We start from the raw sequence: 19072 nt of genomic DNA on the forward strand, positions 1-19072 counted from the left end.
ATTTAAAAAAAATATTTACTCATTAAATATCACTTGAGAATTAAAATACATTAAAAAAAAAAATCATTTAAATTCAATTTTATTTGTTTATGTCCATAAGTTCTATTTTAATTTAAAAATAATAAGTTAAAATACGTTTTATTTATTTATAATTCAAATCAATATTGTTCAAAATAATTTAATAATGTTTAATTAAATTAGTTTTAATTTTTTTAAATTAAAATTCTTAAGTTGGCAAAATTGTTTAGTAATTTCTTTAATTTGAAAACAACCCGCCAGTGCGCTGCTGTCAATGTCACGTGGTCAAACAAGAGAGCGCTAAATTTAAAATACTAGGGAAAACACCTATAATTACCAATGTCATAAATTGAATCAATATTAAACATTGTTATTGCGTCTAATTGTGCAAAAATAAAAATTCTTTACTATATGTTTAAATAATATATACATAATACCTTATAAAAGTGACTTTAATTATTTGTAAATATTTACATTACTGCTGCCATCTTTTCAAGTTTCGTTTGTGTGCGTGCGTGAATTGTTCGCCCTAAAAGATTATATTATTTAAAAATGGCAGTAATTTGTAAATTATTAAAATTCACAAATAGATGTGATTCTTTAAAGAAAACAGTGCTTTTTAATGGAAATTCAAATTTACGAAAATATTGTACAATTGTACGTGAACCAAAAGTTAAAAGATTTAAAGGAATTGTGAAATTTAGTCTTGTCGGTGCTGCATTAGGAACAGCAGTCGGTGTAATTTATTCTAATCAAGAAATAAATAAAGCAAGAGATAATTTGTCATTAGAGGGAACGCAAGTTGAGAGAAAAATTCTATTGGAAAAACCACCAATTCCTCCTTCGAGAAGTGTAAGTATTTTTATTTTTGTTGACATAACCTATAAGTTTTTTTTTATTATTTGTTTTCTTAATTATGTATTTACGTATTGTCAACAATTACAATAAGTGTTTTTAAATATATTTTTTTAGATTATATCACCCATTGATTCAACGAATTTAGAACTTACTCTTTATCAATATCAATCTTGTCCGTTTTGCTGCAAGGTAAAGTAATTTTTATTATTTCTAATCATTATTTTAAATTCTAATTTGAATATATATTTCAATTTATATCACGAAATTAATTGTTTTTAAGGTTCGAGCCTTATTAGATTATTATGGAGTTTCTTACGATATAGTTGAAGTGAATCCTGTATTTCGTACAGAAGCAAAATGGTCACCTTATAAAAAAGTGCCAATTTTATTAGCAAAAGTAAATGGCGGTTATCAACCATTAAATGACAGTTCAATGATAATTTCTCTTTTGGCTTCATATTTTCACGATAATAGAAATAAAATAGAGGAACTTATTAAATTTTATCCAAATATTGCTTTACACGATGCAGAGGGTAAATTTAAAAATGAAATTGTCAACAAATATTTTTTGATGTATCAAAATTCAATGCCTAAAGACAAATCACTGGATGATGTTATGTATGTATTATAAAATTGTATATTTTAATTTTATTTTAAATTATTTTTAAAAATTTCGCTTTTTTTTTGTAGTGAAGAGCGAAAGTGGAGAAAATGGGGAGATGATGTTCTTGTTCATACACTTTCACCAAATGCCTATAGAACATTAGACGAATCGTATCGATCGTTTGAAAAATTTTCAAAAGTGAGTATTAAATTTCAAAGTTTAAAATATTTTCCTTAATTGTACAATTTTATTTATTATCATTATTATCAAAGGTGGGACAGTGGGAGGAATATTTTCCATTTTGGCAACGATGGGTGATGATAAATGTCGGCGCTGTTGCAATGTGGTGGCTTGGTGATCGATTAAAGAAAAAATATAATCTTAAAGATGATGTTCGACAATCATTATACGATGAAGTCACTATTTGGTTGAAAGGAATTAAAGCACGTGGTGGACCATTTATGGGTGGACAAAATCCTGATTTGGCCGATTTATCCATTTATGGAATTCTCAACAGTATCGAGGGTCTAGAAGCTTTTGATGACACATTAAAAAATACAAAATTAGCAACATGGTACAACGCTATGAAAGAGAAAGTTGAATCACACGCGGGAAATCATTTGATAAATTCATAATTTGTTCATGTAAAATGATATTAAATTAATTATTTCATCAAATTAGGTTTTTTTTTTTTAAATAGAAAATTTTTAATTAACAATTTTTGATTTTTATGCAATGAAGTTTTTAATAACGATTTTTTATTTGTAATAATATAAAAAAATACGGGTGCAAAAACAGTGTTTCTAGAATGAAATGAAAATATATATTTACAATAATTTGGAAGTACTAAATATTAGACGTTATTCGTTGAATTAGGTGCTCGACAAAATGGACAGTGTCCATATCTAAGTAATGCTAATTCATAATCGTCCGAGTGAAATAGCTGAAAAATAATAGAGATTATTTAAAATTCGAATTTTGTCATTAAAAGAGATTTTTTTTCAATGTATTTTAGTGTAATTTTTAAATAAAATACCTTGAGACACGTTTTACAAGACGTAACTTGAAGGTCTGTCAATAGATTTTTGAAATATCTTGTTTTAAATGGTTTTGGCCATTTGACAATTAAAACACTTGAGGGTTCCATACTTTTTAGAATTCCGCGATTTACGAGAACAGTTGAACCTCCGAGTTTATTCTGAAAAAAATGAATTTTAATTATTTTAGAAAATACAGAAAATACTGAGAGTTCACATACTTCATAACGAACTAAACGATCAGTAAAAAGATCAGTTTTAGTCGTAATTGTCAATTGATCTTCAACTAAATTTAATTCCTCCGAATTTTGAATTGGTTCTTCAATTAATTTTTCCGCTTCTTCATCACTGATTCCTTCTTCGAGTTCAAATTCCACAAGAGGCAAAATTTCTACCAAAAAAGAAAATTAATCAGAAAAACGAAATTTTTTAATATAAAATAGAAAAAAAAATCCATTTACCAAACATAACAAAGGAGTGTTGAAATTTTAAGCCACATTGAACGCAACTATTTTCCGGAGTATTTGTCGTTGGTAAAAGTGTATTAAACGTTGAACATCTATAGCACAATGGTAATAATTCCTCTGGATCACGATATGGATATGCTTTCGCTGTTATTGCCCATGTTTCAATTTGTGCTAATAAATTTTTCGGTATCTTCATTCCACGTAAACGTTCAAGTAATTGTATACCCAATTTATTGGCACCCAATAGACGAGCTTGTTTCATTAATGCATAGGTAATTGTCAATTGTGATACACCGTCAAATTGTTTATCTTGCGTTTTTATAAGCAAAAATCGAGAAATATTAAAAAGCGCCTCTGGCATTAATGACGTGAATGGCTCTTCCTGAAAAAACAATAAAATCAAAAAAAAAAAAAAATAAAAGAAAAAAGCAAAAAGAAAATTCTATTTACCAAATATTTGTGAACTTCATGATATACATAATAAATATCCGCCTTTTCCGAATAAGATCTAAATAAAACTTTAATCTCCTCAATATTTCTCGAGAGATCAAGACTCAATTGCGAGAGGAGCCAATAAAAATAAGAAGCATCACGAAATCTTCTTTCAGTCACGGCATTTTTTGCCAGAGTCATTAACACGCCTATTGATTCTTCAGGTTGACCAGCCATTTGAAAAGCTGGAAAATTAATTTTTTTAAAAAATTAAATTAATTTAAATAAATATTTTGGATTTAGTAATGATTTACCTTCTTGTGCCTCGGAAAATCTGCCAGTTTCTGCCAACCATCTAGCATAGGGTCCATAGATACGTGATTTTAATTTTGGATTTCTTTCAGCAAGTTCAAAAGCCTCGGGCCATGCTTGTGCTTCAATTAAAACTTCCGCCACATCCGGATGATCGCCTAGTCGTGTGAAAATTTCCGCTGCACCATGAGTTGCTCCCAATTGTCTTAATTTTTTTCCAATCACTGTTAAACTTTCACGTTCCGCCTTATCCAATTGTCTACCAACTTTTATTAACATATCAATCCAACCATGTTCGGCAATTATTTTTATAGCACGTTGAATATCGCCTGCCGATAAAAACATTTCAGCTGCCGCTCGCGGTTCACCCAAACTCTTTGCCCATTCGGCACGTCTCCGAAGAAGTACTGTACGATCCTAAATTTTTTTAATACAAATTTAAAATGTAATTTTTTAATTTATTATTATTATTTTTTTTTTTTACCCACCTGAATATTACCAGAGGAAATAAATTCCTGAGCAATGTCAAACATACGAAGATCAGAATACATATCGACTGCATATTGTTGTAATCCAGCTTTTTGATAGAGTCTCGCAGCTTCACGAAGTCTACCCATTGCAGCCGCTGCCGTTGCCATGCATGCTTCACGTCCCCATTCACCTGATTTTAATTTCTCCTCCACTTCGGATACAATTTCAATATAGCGTAATTTTTTTATTCTCGCAAACGCCGAATAGGCGATATTAAATTCCAAATTATCCAAAGCAGCCACACCCAAAGCGAACCAATCATTTTCCGCAACACCCAAACACGCGATTGCATAAGCTTCCTTAAACATATCAATCTCCAAATATTGATACATTGCTGATGACAAAGGTATCTGAAAATAAATTTTTTCCATAGAAAATATTCTTTCAATAAAAAAAATATTTTTATATTCTAACTATTTTAATACCTCAACTGTTACAATCGAAGGACCATTTAAACAATAAAGTCGTGATCCATTATGTCCAACGACAAATCCAGAAAATTTTTGCCGATATTCATTAAAATTTGCCACTTTTATTGCCAAATAATTAACACCTGAAAAACACATAATTTCCTCAAATGCAGTATTATAGGCAACACTTCGTACATCATGAAATTCTTGTAATTTTTGCTCAGTTCTTATATCGAATACCGATAAAATATCCGTATCGCTAACAACTGCCAATTTTTCCTTCAATAAACTAATATCCAAACATCTAACAGCAGTTTCAACTTTTGCCAAATGCATTGGAAATGGATTATCGAGATAAATTTTAACAACTTGTCCCGTTTTTAAACCAGCAACTAAACATTCCTGTCCCACTGGACCGCCAATAATTTTCAAATACGTTATAGCACCATCCAAAATCCATTCACGATCAATTGTACCAGTAAATGTTAAACTCTGTAAACGTTTATCGAGACAAAGTATTAAACGATTTGTCGTCACCACCAACATATGACAATTTAATGCCTGTGCCAATTTATCCGTGATACGATAATGCATTCCTTCATTATTACCCGATGGTTCGTAAATTATCACACGTTCCGGAAGTTGTACAGCCAATTTATCTTTATAGACAGCAATTTTACAAACCTAAAGAAATTTTATTACAGTTTTTTTTTGATATTATTATAATTATTTTCTTTCTATTTTTAAAATAGATTTTGATTTTAATTTTAATACTTACGAGATCTTTACATTTAATTCGAACTTTTTGATTAGTGACAAGATGTTGAATAATAACGTCCGTCATATTTTCACGATACGCATATCTTTCGCCATAAAGACCGTGAACTGTACTTGATGATAGTTCCAAATATGTGATAGTACCATCTTGACATCCTATGACCTAAAAAAAAAAAAAATTAGATTATTACCACAATAATAATTTAATAATTTAAACTTACAATGTGAGATGATTTTGGATGAACGGCACAACTCCAAACCCAGGAGGAAAATTCATTGCCAACTGTTGTTAATTTTATACCATCGTGTGTCATTAATATACAACGTTTATTGCTACCCGAAACAAGAATATATTGTCCTTCGGGAAAATGGCAAATTTTCAAGGGAATAAAATTCAATGTTCTCTCACGTCTCACTGCTTTTCCATTAACAGCATAAAATGAAAGTGTACCACCCCATTCTGCTATACACAAAACATCCATTAAATCATCCCTAAAATAAATTTCAAAAAAATATAAATTTATGTAATAATTAACAATTTAATAGAAAAATAAATTGAAGTAAAAAAAACCTTAATGGACACCAGGAAACACTCCAAATTGCAGTTCCTCCAGTTCGATCAATTTTTGCCTTTTCTTCGCCAAGCTAAAAAATAATTTGTTTTTCTTTCGTTTAATTAAATTAAAAAAATTTGAATTAATTTATAAAAAATAAAATACCTTATTTCTTATGGAAACTAAACCATTGGCCAAGCCAAGTGCCATATATTGACCATCTTTTGTCCATGAGCAACAATTTACTCTTCCACCTGATTTATATTTTTGAACTGCTTTTTGTTCAACAGACCATAAAGCAATATCGGATAATGAACAAGTTAATAACTGATGAGAAACGGGATTAAATTGCATCGACTGAACAGCTTCATTGTGCCTATAATTAAAATAAATAAGTATATATATAAACAAAACGTTTCAATAATTATGAGCCAAAAATTCTGAACGTTCAAATGAACAAAATATTTTTTTCAATCTATAAATTATTAAAAATTAAAATATCAATGTAAAATAAAACAGTAAATTAAACAAATATTAAATTAATAACTTCTTTCTAGATATTTAAAATAATATTTTGTAATAAAATTCGTACTTAAAGAAGTTTCAAAAAAAAATTTTTTCATTTGAACGTTCAAAATTTTTTCCTCATCAATAATTATAATAAATATTTCAATTATATTTGAAAATAATTTAAATTTTCTTACGAATATTTGAGAACTCCTTCAAGTTTAGAAGTCCATATTATAACTGTTTTATCTGCACTGCCAGAGGCAAATTTTTTTCCATCTTTTGAATAACAAACACAATAAACTGTATCTTTGTGACCTGCAAAAAAAACAAGTCGAATTTTATTTATTTAAATAAATATAATAATTAAATATTAAATTAAAAATTAAATTTAATCTAATTAAATTATAAATTATAAATTAATTAAATTACCTTTAAGAGGTTGAATTAAAGCTCCTTTACTGGTTTCATAAACCAAAACTTGCTGTCCTGCAGCCACAACTAATTGAGATCCATCAGGATTAAAACATAAGTCGTATATACTGAAATCAATTAATATTTACTGTAATTTAAAAAAATTCATTAATCAAAACAAATAGCACTCTACAAATTAATTTCTATAATGAAAACAAAATTTTCTAATTGTTTAATACATATTTTACCAAAAAAAGGATTGTTATTTTTGTATAAAAAAAAAAAAAGAAAAACAAAAGCGCTATTACCATTGTTCTGTCTTATCTTGAACTTTATCAACCCAAGTTAGATGGGTTTTCATTTTATTTACTGTTTATTAACTGAAAAACTATTATTTATTTACATTTGTTATTAAAAATTAAAATATTTTAATAAATGTCAACACAGTATAGTTTATTTTGACATTTGTACCGTTACCACGGAAACGGATAGAAAAATGGCTGCAACCAATTAGCATTTTGATTTCCGCTAGGTTCAATTATCGACCAATTGAAAGTAAACAAAATACTTTACATTGGTTATTTAAAAGATTTTTTTAGATTCCAGTACTGATTTTAAAGAGAAAAATAAAGTATCTCTCTAAATGAAATAAATAAAAAAGTAATTCTTATACAATTATACATAATTATTATTCAAATAATTAAATATTTATTAACAAAAATAAAAAATTTTCAAACGCCTAATTTTCATTTGTCACAAGTACGCAAACTCAATCGCCATTTTTAAATCCCAGGCGGGAGTTTGAATAGTTTGCAGTCGACATCAATGTCCTGTGTACACATTTTTTTTTCAATAAATTAAAAATTAAATTTATTGAATGACAAGTTATTTGTTGTGTTAATTATTCGTTGTAGAATTAATCTACCTACTTTTCTCAATTTGTGTAATTGTTCACAACTGAAAAAATGCATTTATATTATTTATTTACGAGACAATTATGTCTATAAGTGAGGTTATGTTCTGACATCCTTTAATATATATTTACATTGTTTTTCTTGAGTACAATGTTTTTTATTTTATTTCGAAGACGGCATATTCAAATTAAAAGTCATCACATTTATAATAAACCGAAATTTAAATATATTTATTTTGATAGAAAATTTTTGCATAATACAATAATTGACGATGTACCTACAATTGCATTAACTGAAATGAAAAAAAGTCTCAAATCATGTAATATTTCATTTTTTGAAGGACATACGTGTTTACTTGCCGATTGTCCTTTATGTGATAATAAATCAAAATTATATATCAATAAAACAACAGGTAATTTTTTTTTGCATTATTTGTTTTTAGTGAATTAAAAAATAAGAATTTTAAATTGACATTTTTTTGCAGGTTTGTTTATATGTGAAAATTGTGAGCATACAGGTTCTTGGAATATTTTAGAAAAATTTATAGTACAGAAAAAATCGAGCAGGGCAATTAAGGCTTTATCAGAAATTCGTAAATTAATACAAAAAGAAGAGGATTATTTTAATCAATGGAATGATTTAAAAAATAATTCTGAAAATGTTGCTGATATTACCATTAATGAATACGAGAAATTACGAAAAACATTTTCCTTTCCTGTAATTATTTTTCTTTTTTAATTTTTAAAAATAAAATTAATTTGAAATAATATTTTTTTTTTTTTTGATTTTCAGAATATACCACAAGAGACAATGTCACATTTAAATTGTTTGTACAATGAAAAATTGCAAATATGTTATTTTCCATTAATGGCATTTAATACACGAATTGTTGGTTATAGATCATTGTCTATTAAAAATGAATTTATCAAAACTGAACCATCGACAAATACACGAGGTGTAATAATTCATACACAAAAAAGTACAAAATTAGATGATAGTGCTGTTATTGTACCGACAATAAATGATTTTCTTATACTTATTGCTGAAAAATCAGCGCCAGTTATAATATGTTTACCATATGATTTACAAAATTTACCACAAGAAATTCTTCCGAGTTTAGAGAAATATGATAAATTAATATTATGGTTTGGTAATAATGCAACAAATTGGGATGTATCGAGAAATTTTGCTAAAAAACTCAATGAGAAACGATGCTTTATTGTGAGACCAATTGATCAACAACGAACGCCAAAGGAGGCATTGAAAAAGAAATTAAATTTAAAGGAAATAATTCAAAAAGCCCAACCAATATGGCATAAAAGTATCACAACATTTAGTACAATACGTCAAGATGTTTTGAGTGATTTACAAAATATTGATAAAGTTCAAGGTGTTAAATGGAAACGATATCCAACATTGAATAGAATTTTAAAGGGACATAGGAAAGGTGAATTTACAATATTGACAGGACCAACAGGTTAATATTTCTTTTATTTTAATTTCTATTTTTTTTTCAATTTAATTTTACTATTTTATACTTTTTTCAGGTTGTGGTAAAACGACATTTATCAGTGAATATTCTCTTGATTTGGCTCAACAAGGTGTTAATACACTTTGGGGGAGTTTTGAAATAAGAAATGCGAGATTAGCACGTACAATGCTTCAACAAATGGTCGGTGTACCTCTCGATGAGAATTTACAAAATTTTAATAATTACGCTGACACTTTTGAAAAACTTCCCATTTATTTTATGACTTTTCACGGACAACAGAATATCAAAATTGTCATGGAGGTAAGTTTTCCTATTAAGGAATTATTAAAAAAAAAAAATGTTAAATTAATATTTTCAATTATAGGCAGTTGAACACGCTACTTACGTTCATGATATTTCTCACGTTATTATTGATAATGTACAATTCATGATGGGAGTTTCTGACGAATCAAAACACATGGATAGGTAATTTATTTATTTCTTTTTATTTAAATTTTACAAAACAAATAATATTTTGTTATTTTAGATTTTGGCGACAGGATAAAATAATAAGTACATTTCGAACTTTTGCAACAAAGCATAATTGTCATGTTACATTGGTAATTCATCCGCGAAAAGAAAGAAATGATGAGGAATTATCGGTGTCATCGATATTTGGTAGTGCAAAAGCTAGTCAAGAAGCTGATAATGTATTAATAATTCAAGATAAAAGATTAACGAGTCTACGTGGAAAAAAGTACTTACAAGTTGTAAAAAATAGATACAGTGGTGATTTAGGAATAATGCTTCTCGAATTCGATAAATCGAGTTTAAGTTATTCTTCAAAGAAGAAATTAAAATCAACCACTGATCAAAAAGATACTTCCAAAGAAGATATTGAATCATCAATAGCTACTGAATCAATGTGATATATTTTTTTGATAAAACAATCATAATTTTTTTTTGTACAGAATTTCATCAGTAAAAAAAAAATGTAAATATTTTAACATTCACTGTAAGTATGTATTTTATAGTTTCTTTTTATCTGATAATTTTTCAAAATGTTTTTTTGACATGAAAAAATATATTATAGTTATAAAAAAATTTGTTTTTTATACAATTATTTGAAAAAAAAAAATTTATTTTCACATACTTTTAATTATAACACTTTTTTTTCGATCTTTTGGAAAAAAATTTCAGCGCTCAACATGGCGACAAAAAACTTTTGCCCTACAATCAAATTTCATACTTTTTATGTTATAATTAAAATGTGTGAATAAAATATCATTAAAACCATTATATTTATTTTCAGTGTATGCCACTAAATTTTCAATGGCTTTAAAATTTAAATTCACATCCTTCTCAAACATTTTCAAATAATTGTCTTCGCGTATTTTTTGATTTATAAAATTTGAATGTAAAATATTTTGCGCAACACTAATGACATTTGACAATGCTTTAATAGGTGATATTGGTGTGTCATTATTACCCCATTTATGAACAATGAACGATTCAAGAAATTCATAGGCAATAACACCATGAATTATTGTTATAAATTTTGTAATTCCCTCTTTATCGGGTGACCAAATTTGATTTACATTTTGTTTCATTGGAAATGGAATTACACTGAGAAATGTGGAACTTTTTAAAAAACCAGGAAAATTTTGTGCTTTTGCTAAATTAAGTGTTTCTTTGCCAAGTGGTCGTGGATATTTTTCACTTTTCATTATAATTAAAAATTGATAAGGAAATGCGGCAATTAATTTTCTTAATGATAATGCATTTCCACTTGCAACATCTTCAGAGCTTGCAAAATCTTTTAATTTATATTTTTTCTTTAAATAATCAATACGTTGTTTGCCAATTTCTTTCATTGATTCATTGATTTTGGAAATTTTTGGTCCTCTTATTAAAAATAGTGTAATTATTTCCACGACATCTATAAGTAATTCTTCTGTATTATTAGAAACGCAAGCTAATGCGAGTTTTAATACATCCTTTGGATTATAATATTGTTCTTGTCGTGATTGTTGAGATTTTAGAGAAAATGCATCTTCAAATTTTTTTGTTATATCTTTCAATATATCCGAAAATTGATCGGCATTCATCTGGATTAAAATAAAATTCTTAATTATATTATTCAATTAAAAAAAAAAAATCGCAAGTTTTATATTTTTAATTACTTTATTAAATATATTTTCCATAATTGATTTTTAAATTATTAATTGGACAATTAATTTAAAAAAAAAGTATCAGTAAGAATGATCGAAAAGTAAATAATTATTCACTTCCTATTTTGAATTAACGCACGATTAACGATAAATAATATTAACTGGACAATTAATTAAAAAAAAGTATCAGTAAAAATGATCGAAAAGTAAATAATTATTCACTTCCTATTTTGAATTAACGCACGATAAACGATAAATAAGAAACGAGAACAGAACTAACGCACGCGCATAAGCGAGTATTATAGCAGAAAAAAATGTTTTTCATACATATGTAGTTGTTTATATTATCTTCCTCCAAATTTAAGATAAGAACACGCTCCCCTATTTATATATATATATATATATATATATATTTGGAGTGACACGATGCAGATGATCATTCTACTTATGAAACGTCGACATTAGTAAAAATGTACACCGGGAATATTGTGTGGTTTATTTTTATTTTTGTCATTTTGCAAAGTGTACAAATATTTTGTGATAATTTTAAAAAACCAACTATTTTAATTGAAATTTTAGTACGAAATAAAGCCCACACATTGCCCTATTTTCTCAGTTTTTTAGAGAATCTTGAATATCCAAAAAATAGAATATCTCTATGGTGAGTTAAATTAATTTTTCTTTTTCTTTATTAATAATATTTATCTAATTATTTATTCGGCCAATAAAATGTTATTTCACGAGCGGGAAATATGAGTTTCATATTTATAAATTATTTTTTAATATATACTTTGCAATTTTACAATTACAATTATTCAGTAAATTATTTTCTAAAATGGAAAATCATTTTTAAATTAACTTCTTGTTTATTATAATTAAAATATTGATTTTAGTTTAAATATTTCAAAAAAAATTTAATAATATACGTTTTACTTACTTTTTATGTATTTTTCACACTTGTTTCAAAATTTAGTATAATTTTTAATTCCTTTTATTTTGAAATGTATTTTAAATTTTATAATTTTGTATTGTACTTTAAAAATTTTTTTTATTTAAATACGTGTCTTGTTAAAGTAAAGCCTTTCGCGATAATGACCACTGAAAGCAAATCTTATACTGTTGATGCTGAATATACATTCTATACTCTCTGATATACTAAATATAACTCAGATAAAAAAATACAATATAATAGTTTTGATATTTTAGAATAGTTCTTTTAAATGAACAAATCTTTAAACTAAAAATCACCGAATGAGTTATACATATTTTTTTAATTATATTTCCATTTAAATAAATTTTGTATGAACAATACTTATTTAAAAATGAGATTTCTCTTTAACAAAGAAAAAAATTCCTAAAGAATTATTAATACTTCAAAAAAAAAAAAAAGAAATAATATTTTTTATTAATTAATAAAATTAAAATTAAATCTTTTACACTTAATATTTAATTGTGATTTATAAGCACGTATACACACACAATATGAATCATATATTTTATTCCATTATAATCTAATCGTAACTCGATATTTTTATCTTAATCTTTTATTTTAAAACCTATAAAATTTCAATGTCAAAAACAAATACAGCTATTCATTACACTTTATTTCAAATTTTGATTTGAATTTCAGGATTCGAAGCGATAATAATATTGATAATTCAATTGAAATTTTAAAAATATGGCTCGAAAAGGAAAAAACAAAATATCATGCTGTTGATTTTTTATTTCACGAAGAAACAAATGGATTTGACGATGAAAAAGGAATTGCCGATTGGTCGTCTAGTAGATTTTCACATATTATTAAATTACGTGAGGAAGCAATGAATTATGCACGTAAAGTGTGGGCTGATTTTATTTTTGTAAGTAAATATAAATAAATAAAAAAATAATAATTTTTTTTCTTCTTCTAATTTGTTGGCTATAATTAAAGGTGGTGGATGCTGATGTATTTTTAACAAATCCAAAAACTTTAGACAATCTTGTCGCTAAAAATTTGACTATTGTTGCACCACTATTGAAATCTGATGGAATGTACAGTAATTTTTGGGCTGGAATGACATCAGATTATTATTATATTCGAACAGATCAATATAGACCAATTCTTAAAGGTGATATTAGCGGATGTTTTCAAGTACCAATGATACATAGTGCAGTACTCATTGATTTACGTAAAGAAGCAAGTAATTATTTGACATATTCATCAAAAAATGTCGATAACTATGATGGACCTATTGATGATATTATAACTTTTGCACTTGTTGCTAATCGCTCTGGTAATTAATTTATTAAATATAAATTTTTTATTTTTTAGTTTTTTTTATTAACCTTTTTTGCTCTTTTTTTTATTACAGGTGTGCCAATGCATGTTTGTAACGATAAATCATATGGTTTTATTCTTGTGCCATTAGAAAATCACGATGACGGAATCGAACACGATAAGAAGCAACTTTTAAATATAAAATTAGAAATTTTAGGTAATTTTTACAGAATTTATTGAAAAAATTTATTTTTATTTAGAAATAAAATGAAAATAAAATTGAAATTCTGTTATAGCTTTACAAGAAGATCTTCCATTGACAGAGAGTTTAAAAAAATTTGTCAGCTATCCAGAAAAAGATACTGTTGGTGTATCGCGTGTGTTTATGATTAATTTATTAAGAAGACCGGAAAGAAGGAGACGGATGCAACATTGTTTCGAAGAATTGGGAATTGATGCAGAAATAATTAATGCAGTTGATGGAAAGTAAGAATAATTTTTTTTTTCACATTTTTCAAGTGCAAAAAAACAAAATTAATTTCCTTTTTTTAATTTTTAGAACTTTAAATCGTACTAGTTTGGATTCAATGGGTATTAGATTGATGTCAAACTATGCAGATCCATATCATAAAAGGTATGTATTAAAATAATTAAATATATAAAATGAATATATTAATTTAATATCACATTAATTTTATTTTTAGATCAATGACTATGGGAGAGATTGGCTGTTTTCTAAGTCATTATTATATTTGGAAAAAGGTTTGTTTTTTTACCCTCCGAAAAAAAACTAATTTTTTCTTATAAATATTATTTAATTTTACAGGTGATAGAAAATAATTATGAAAGTGTAATGGTGCTAGAAGATGACGTTCGATTTGAACCTTACTTTAGAAATAAAATAAATTTCATACTTAAAGAAATCGAAAGATTAAAAACAGACTGGGATCTTGTGTGAGTTATTAATCATTTTTATTTAATATTTTTTTTTTTTTGGAAACTAATATAATTTATCAATTATTCAGATATCTGGGAAGAAAACGAATGCAAGAACAAGAGGAACCTTTGGTTGAAGGAACACAATTTCTCGTTCACGCTGGTTACAGTTATTGGACTTTAGGCTATATTTTATCGTCTCAGGGAGCAAAAAAATTACTAGCAGCAAAACCACTTGAAAATATGGTCCCTGTAGATGAGTATTTACCAATTCTTTTCGATAAACATCCAAGGTATTAAATTTATTAAATTAATTTCAATTCAATTTTTAAAAAAATAATTCTTCTAGTAGAATCTAATTTTTTTTTTTTTTTTGCAGAAAAATTTGGAAGGATCAATATCCAAAAAGAAATCTTGTTGCACTTTCAGCAAGTCCTCTTCTTATTTATCCAACTCATTACACTGGGGAAAATGGATACATTAGCGATACGGAAGATTCGAAAATTGTCTCACTAAAGAAAGAAATTTCAAACGAGTCTAGAAATCATGAAGAATTATAGGATTTGAAATCAAGAAGATAGAAAGAAAGTAAAAAAAAAGGGTAAAAAAAATAATAATCAAAAGAATTGAGCCAATAAGGTGAGATTGATGAGAAAAATTGCCATTTTCGTGCCATTTAATTGTAAGTTGCATTAATATGAATTCTCATAATTTTTATTGATTTTTTTTTTAACATTTATAACTTAAATTTTAAAAATATTTCTTATATGGAAATTTTATATACAATTTTAATTGATTTTTTTTAATATTAATTTTTATCGCGCAAATAATGTTGAAGTAATTTAAAGAAGGAAGATTAGAGATATATAGAATAATATTTTCTGACATGGAGGATTTACAATTTTTTATAAAAGAAAAAGTAAATAAATATATATATATATATATTTTTCTGTTAGAAAATTTAGAAAACTTTATAGACTGACAAACGTATATAAGTAATCATGATATTGTTATTTTATCATTAGAAAAAAAAAAATTACGTTATTATATCAGAAAATTAAAAAAATTAAATCTTTTTCTGAATTTTATTGTTATATCTAAATAAATCAATTCTAATATTATTATTATTATCAATTGTGCTTCTATTACTAATTAAACTACGATATATTTGTGAATACCATTTATATTGTTTAATTAATTAAAGTAAAAAAAATTAATAAAGTTAAATTTGAAACAAATTGTTTTTTTATCATTTTACAAATTTTGAATTCACGCGCAAATCCTTGTGTTTTCTGATTGGTTGAAATTGGCGTCGCGCCGATTTACATAACCTCAAAATATTTGACAGCTCGTGTTGCGAAATTATTGTGAAATTTGTTGTATATATCTATATTATTTAACAGCTGCTCAAAGTGCCAATATAATTGTAAATATATTAAAGTATTTAGTGAAAATTCTATTTTAATTATTAATTAAAATTTAAAACAATTGTGTTTTATTTAAAAAGAATTTATCAAATATATCTAAAGTAAAAAAATACTCAAGTTTTGCAAACACGTGTTTGTTGTTTTTGAACAAGAAATTTTGCCAATCATCGAATTTCAAGATTAAAAAAAGAATATCAATTTCTATTATTAAACACACAGAAAATATTTTTGACAAATGATTGTTGTAAAATCAGGATCACATTACAAAATGACATTAAACTTGCTGAATTTCGTAATATTCTACGTTTTAGGTACGTAATTCATTTTTTTTTTTTAAATAAAACCTAAACATTAATGTAATTAATTATTAATTGTACTTTAAACTAATAAATAATAATTTTATTAATTTTTGCATTACAATTTTTTATATTTACTTTTAGGAACAAATCGATTTCAACAAATGACTCCATAGTATTTGGATTATTTGGAAAATTTAAATTAATTATAAATTAAACAAGAAACGCCAATTGAAAAAAACAAAAAAAAAATGTACAAAATTTCATCAGGAAATTTTTTGGGTAACATTACCGTTGAAGTTCGTCCACGTCTTCGTTCATGTATTGTTTTCATTTATATCGGTGACAATGATCCATCATTAATTGATGTGAAATTATCAGAAACAAGTATAAAAATTAAATGTGAGAAAATTTCAAAAAATCTAATTTTACCATCAGTAAAATTACTTCCAACTTCATTGTCATCATTACGTATCACCAGCAAATGGATTTCATTTCGCGTACAAACAAATCCAGATACTATTTTTGGAACTTTTAAAACAGAAATTATGAATGACATTGCACGCACAATAACAATGGAAAATTCATTAATAAAACAAAATTTACCACAAATTGGATCTCAATTATTATTACGTTGTAAATGTTGTGAAAATATTATAACAAACATAATAAATTGCAAACGAGTGTTACCATTACCAAATAGAGATTGTGATCCAGGTGAATGGTTTTGTTGTAAACATACAAAAGTTGATTTTGCCAAACTTCTTATACCTCAGGATACTGATTATTTTTATGGTCCAGCATTTTGTGTTTTGAATAATAATAATTTTCAAAATTTAATTGAAAAATATAATACAATATTGTGTAAAAAATGTTTAACTATTTTGGGTATTAAAGAGGACAATGAATCAATGAGAATTTGGAATTGTTGTGTTGAACGTAAAATTAATGATGATAAAGAATTTCAATTAATATGTCAATCACCATTGGATGAATTTGTATCAACAATAAAAGATTGCAGTGAAATAATGGGCGAAGAAATTCTTATGGAAGCATTAGAAGGTAATAAAACACATTATATTTTAATGAAACCAATGGAATGGCAATTGGAATTACTTACAGAATCAAATATTAAATGGGAAGGTGAATCGATACGTTTAAAAAAATCACAAGTTATTAAAGTATTTTATAAATATGGCGAATGCAAAAAATCAGTTAGAAATGAATTTGTTCATTCGAAATATTATTTAATTGCTCTACCACTTTTAATTGCTGGTATAGAACATTTAATTTGTTCAACAAAACGTTTTCCACCATCATATAGAACAGTAACGCAATATTGTGTCGGTTATATAAATATAAAAAATTCCTTTACTCATGGAATTTAATATTTGTGTAAAAAAAAAATTAATTTCATATGTAAAAATTTAATATTTTGTTTAAATTAGTGTTTGTACAAAAAAAAAAAAAAAAAAACTGTAAAGAGAAACGAGATTTTATATCTTTGATAAAAATAAAAATAAATTTTCTATTTTTCTATTTCTCTTGTCTTTGAAAAAATGAAACACAATTTTTTTTCTCTTTATTTTAAAAAACAATTTATTCGGAAAAAGATAACAGCTGCTTATTTTTTTACATCATTTTCACGTGATTTTTATGCAATTTACAATTTTTCTTTTTTTTTTTTTTTAATCTAATTTTCTAAATGGAAACTTATGGTTTCCTTGGAAGTTAATTTACTGATTAATGTAGAAGTATTTGTAACTATTTTTACATATTTTTTTCAGAAAGAAAATTAATTTTTACTGTACAGACTTTTTCTACATTAATAATAATAATTAAATGTGCCGAGTATTTTATTTTTATTTATTTTTTTTTTTTTGCTTATATAAATCATTAACCTGCTAAATTTTATCTAAGAGCCAAGCAGAATAAAAAGCACTTGATAATGAAATATTTAAAAATTTAACAATCAAATTGAAAATATCTCTTCGATGTTTTGCGTGTATTTATGAATTTTTTAAAATTGTCTTTTTCTTTTGCTTTTTTTCTCTTTGATAGTTAAATATAATTTCTTTCTGACTGTGATGTTTTTCATTTATTTCAACTATAATCCATTCGGTACATTAAACAAAAATATAAGATCTATTATAATTTCTCTAAATTTATAATATTGTTCAAGAGCTAATTTATTAGCTTTAAGTATATATTTTTATTATATATATATATATAGTTTTTTTTGTAGTTTTTAAGATTAGTTTTTTTTTTAAATTTCAGTAAAATTTATCCTTGCATTAAAGGCCACTTATATACGTGCACTCTTAAGCCTTGTAGAATTCATTTTATTTCAATAAAAAAACCAATTTTTATTTAAAAGATAAATTTTATACAAAATTCAGACATATCTTTATCTAACTTTCTAATTAAATAAAAGAAATTAGTAAATTTTTCTTTAACAAATATTTTCTACTAAATAAAGAAGCAATTGGAAAAGAAAAACTATATAAAAAAATACTAAAATATAAAACTAGTTTAATACTCAATTTTTTTTTAAGACTAAAAAAATTGAATTAAAATTTAAAATTATTCTACATAATTATAACTATAAATACGACGTGTGAATTTCATATTGAAATATCAATTTGCACCAAGTTTCAAAAATGTTTTCTTTATTGAAAA

At 25.5% G+C, this 19072-nt stretch overlaps 6 protein-coding genes across 6 annotated transcripts; 4 read left to right on the forward strand and 2 right to left on the reverse strand.

The window, feature by feature from the left end:
- The first annotated feature begins 382 nt into the window (after positions 1-382).
- On the forward strand, positions 383-2157 carry LOC127281992 (prostaglandin E synthase 2). The gene is made up of 5 exons (XM_051306040.1): positions 383-870; positions 991-1065; positions 1157-1494; positions 1567-1678; positions 1753-2157. Exons 1-5 carry the CDS (start codon positions 571-573, stop codon positions 2113-2115), a joined length of 1188 nt encoding a protein of 395 aa, XP_051161997.1. The 5' UTR covers positions 383-570; the 3' UTR covers positions 2116-2157.
- Positions 2158-2218: 61 nt separating this feature from the next.
- LOC127281991 (intraflagellar transport protein 122 homolog) lies at positions 2219-7412 on the reverse strand. Its single transcript, XM_051306039.1, has 15 exons — positions 7230-7412; positions 6940-7049; positions 6705-6825; positions 6166-6376; positions 6018-6091; positions 5668-5938; positions 5448-5609; positions 4685-5353; positions 4217-4609; positions 3731-4145; positions 3435-3661; positions 2979-3366; positions 2739-2908; positions 2517-2678; positions 2219-2423 (listed from the first exon to the last, which is right to left on the reverse strand). Exons 1-15 carry the CDS (start codon positions 7280-7282, stop codon positions 2334-2336), a joined length of 3516 nt encoding a protein of 1171 aa, XP_051161996.1. The 5' UTR covers positions 7283-7412; the 3' UTR covers positions 2219-2333.
- Positions 7413-7722: 310 nt separating this feature from the next.
- Positions 7723-10247, forward strand: LOC127282043 (mitochondrial DNA helicase). Its single transcript, XM_051306114.1, has 6 exons — positions 7723-8247; positions 8320-8552; positions 8628-9312; positions 9383-9627; positions 9692-9792; positions 9854-10247. Exons 1-6 carry the CDS (start codon positions 7986-7988, stop codon positions 10233-10235), a joined length of 1908 nt encoding a protein of 635 aa, XP_051162071.1. The 5' UTR covers positions 7723-7985; the 3' UTR covers positions 10236-10247.
- A 255-nt stretch (positions 10248-10502) lies between these two features.
- Positions 10503-12681, reverse strand: LOC127282046 (uncharacterized). Its single transcript, XM_051306117.1, has 2 exons — positions 12415-12681; positions 10503-11414 (listed from the first exon to the last, which is right to left on the reverse strand). Exon 2 carries the CDS (start codon positions 11412-11414, stop codon positions 10503-10505), a length of 912 nt encoding a protein of 303 aa, XP_051162074.1. The 5' UTR covers positions 12415-12681.
- On the forward strand, positions 11800-16409 carry LOC127282044 (glycosyltransferase 25 family member). Its single transcript, XM_051306115.1, has 10 exons — positions 11800-12138; positions 13108-13336; positions 13408-13750; positions 13829-13951; positions 14031-14220; positions 14294-14368; positions 14439-14496; positions 14561-14688; positions 14760-14963; positions 15050-16409. Exons 1-10 carry the CDS (start codon positions 11948-11950, stop codon positions 15228-15230), a joined length of 1722 nt encoding a protein of 573 aa, XP_051162072.1. The 5' UTR covers positions 11800-11947; the 3' UTR covers positions 15231-16409.
- LOC127282045 (uncharacterized) lies at positions 16264-17932 on the forward strand. Its single transcript, XM_051306116.1, has 2 exons — positions 16264-16408; positions 16538-17932. The coding sequence occupies exon 2, from the start codon at positions 16645-16647 to the stop codon at positions 17779-17781; it is 1137 nt and encodes a 378-aa protein (XP_051162073.1). The 5' UTR covers positions 16264-16408; positions 16538-16644; the 3' UTR covers positions 17782-17932.
- Positions 17933-19072: the final 1140 nt, after the last annotated feature.

The sequence above is a fragment of the Leptopilina boulardi genome, unplaced genomic scaffold (genome assembly GCF_019393585.1).
Source record: "Leptopilina boulardi isolate dan_hultmark-lab unplaced genomic scaffold, ZJU_Lbou_2.1 LbouV2_278, whole genome shotgun sequence".
Classification (NCBI taxonomy): Eukaryota; Metazoa; Arthropoda; class Insecta; order Hymenoptera; family Figitidae; genus Leptopilina; species Leptopilina boulardi.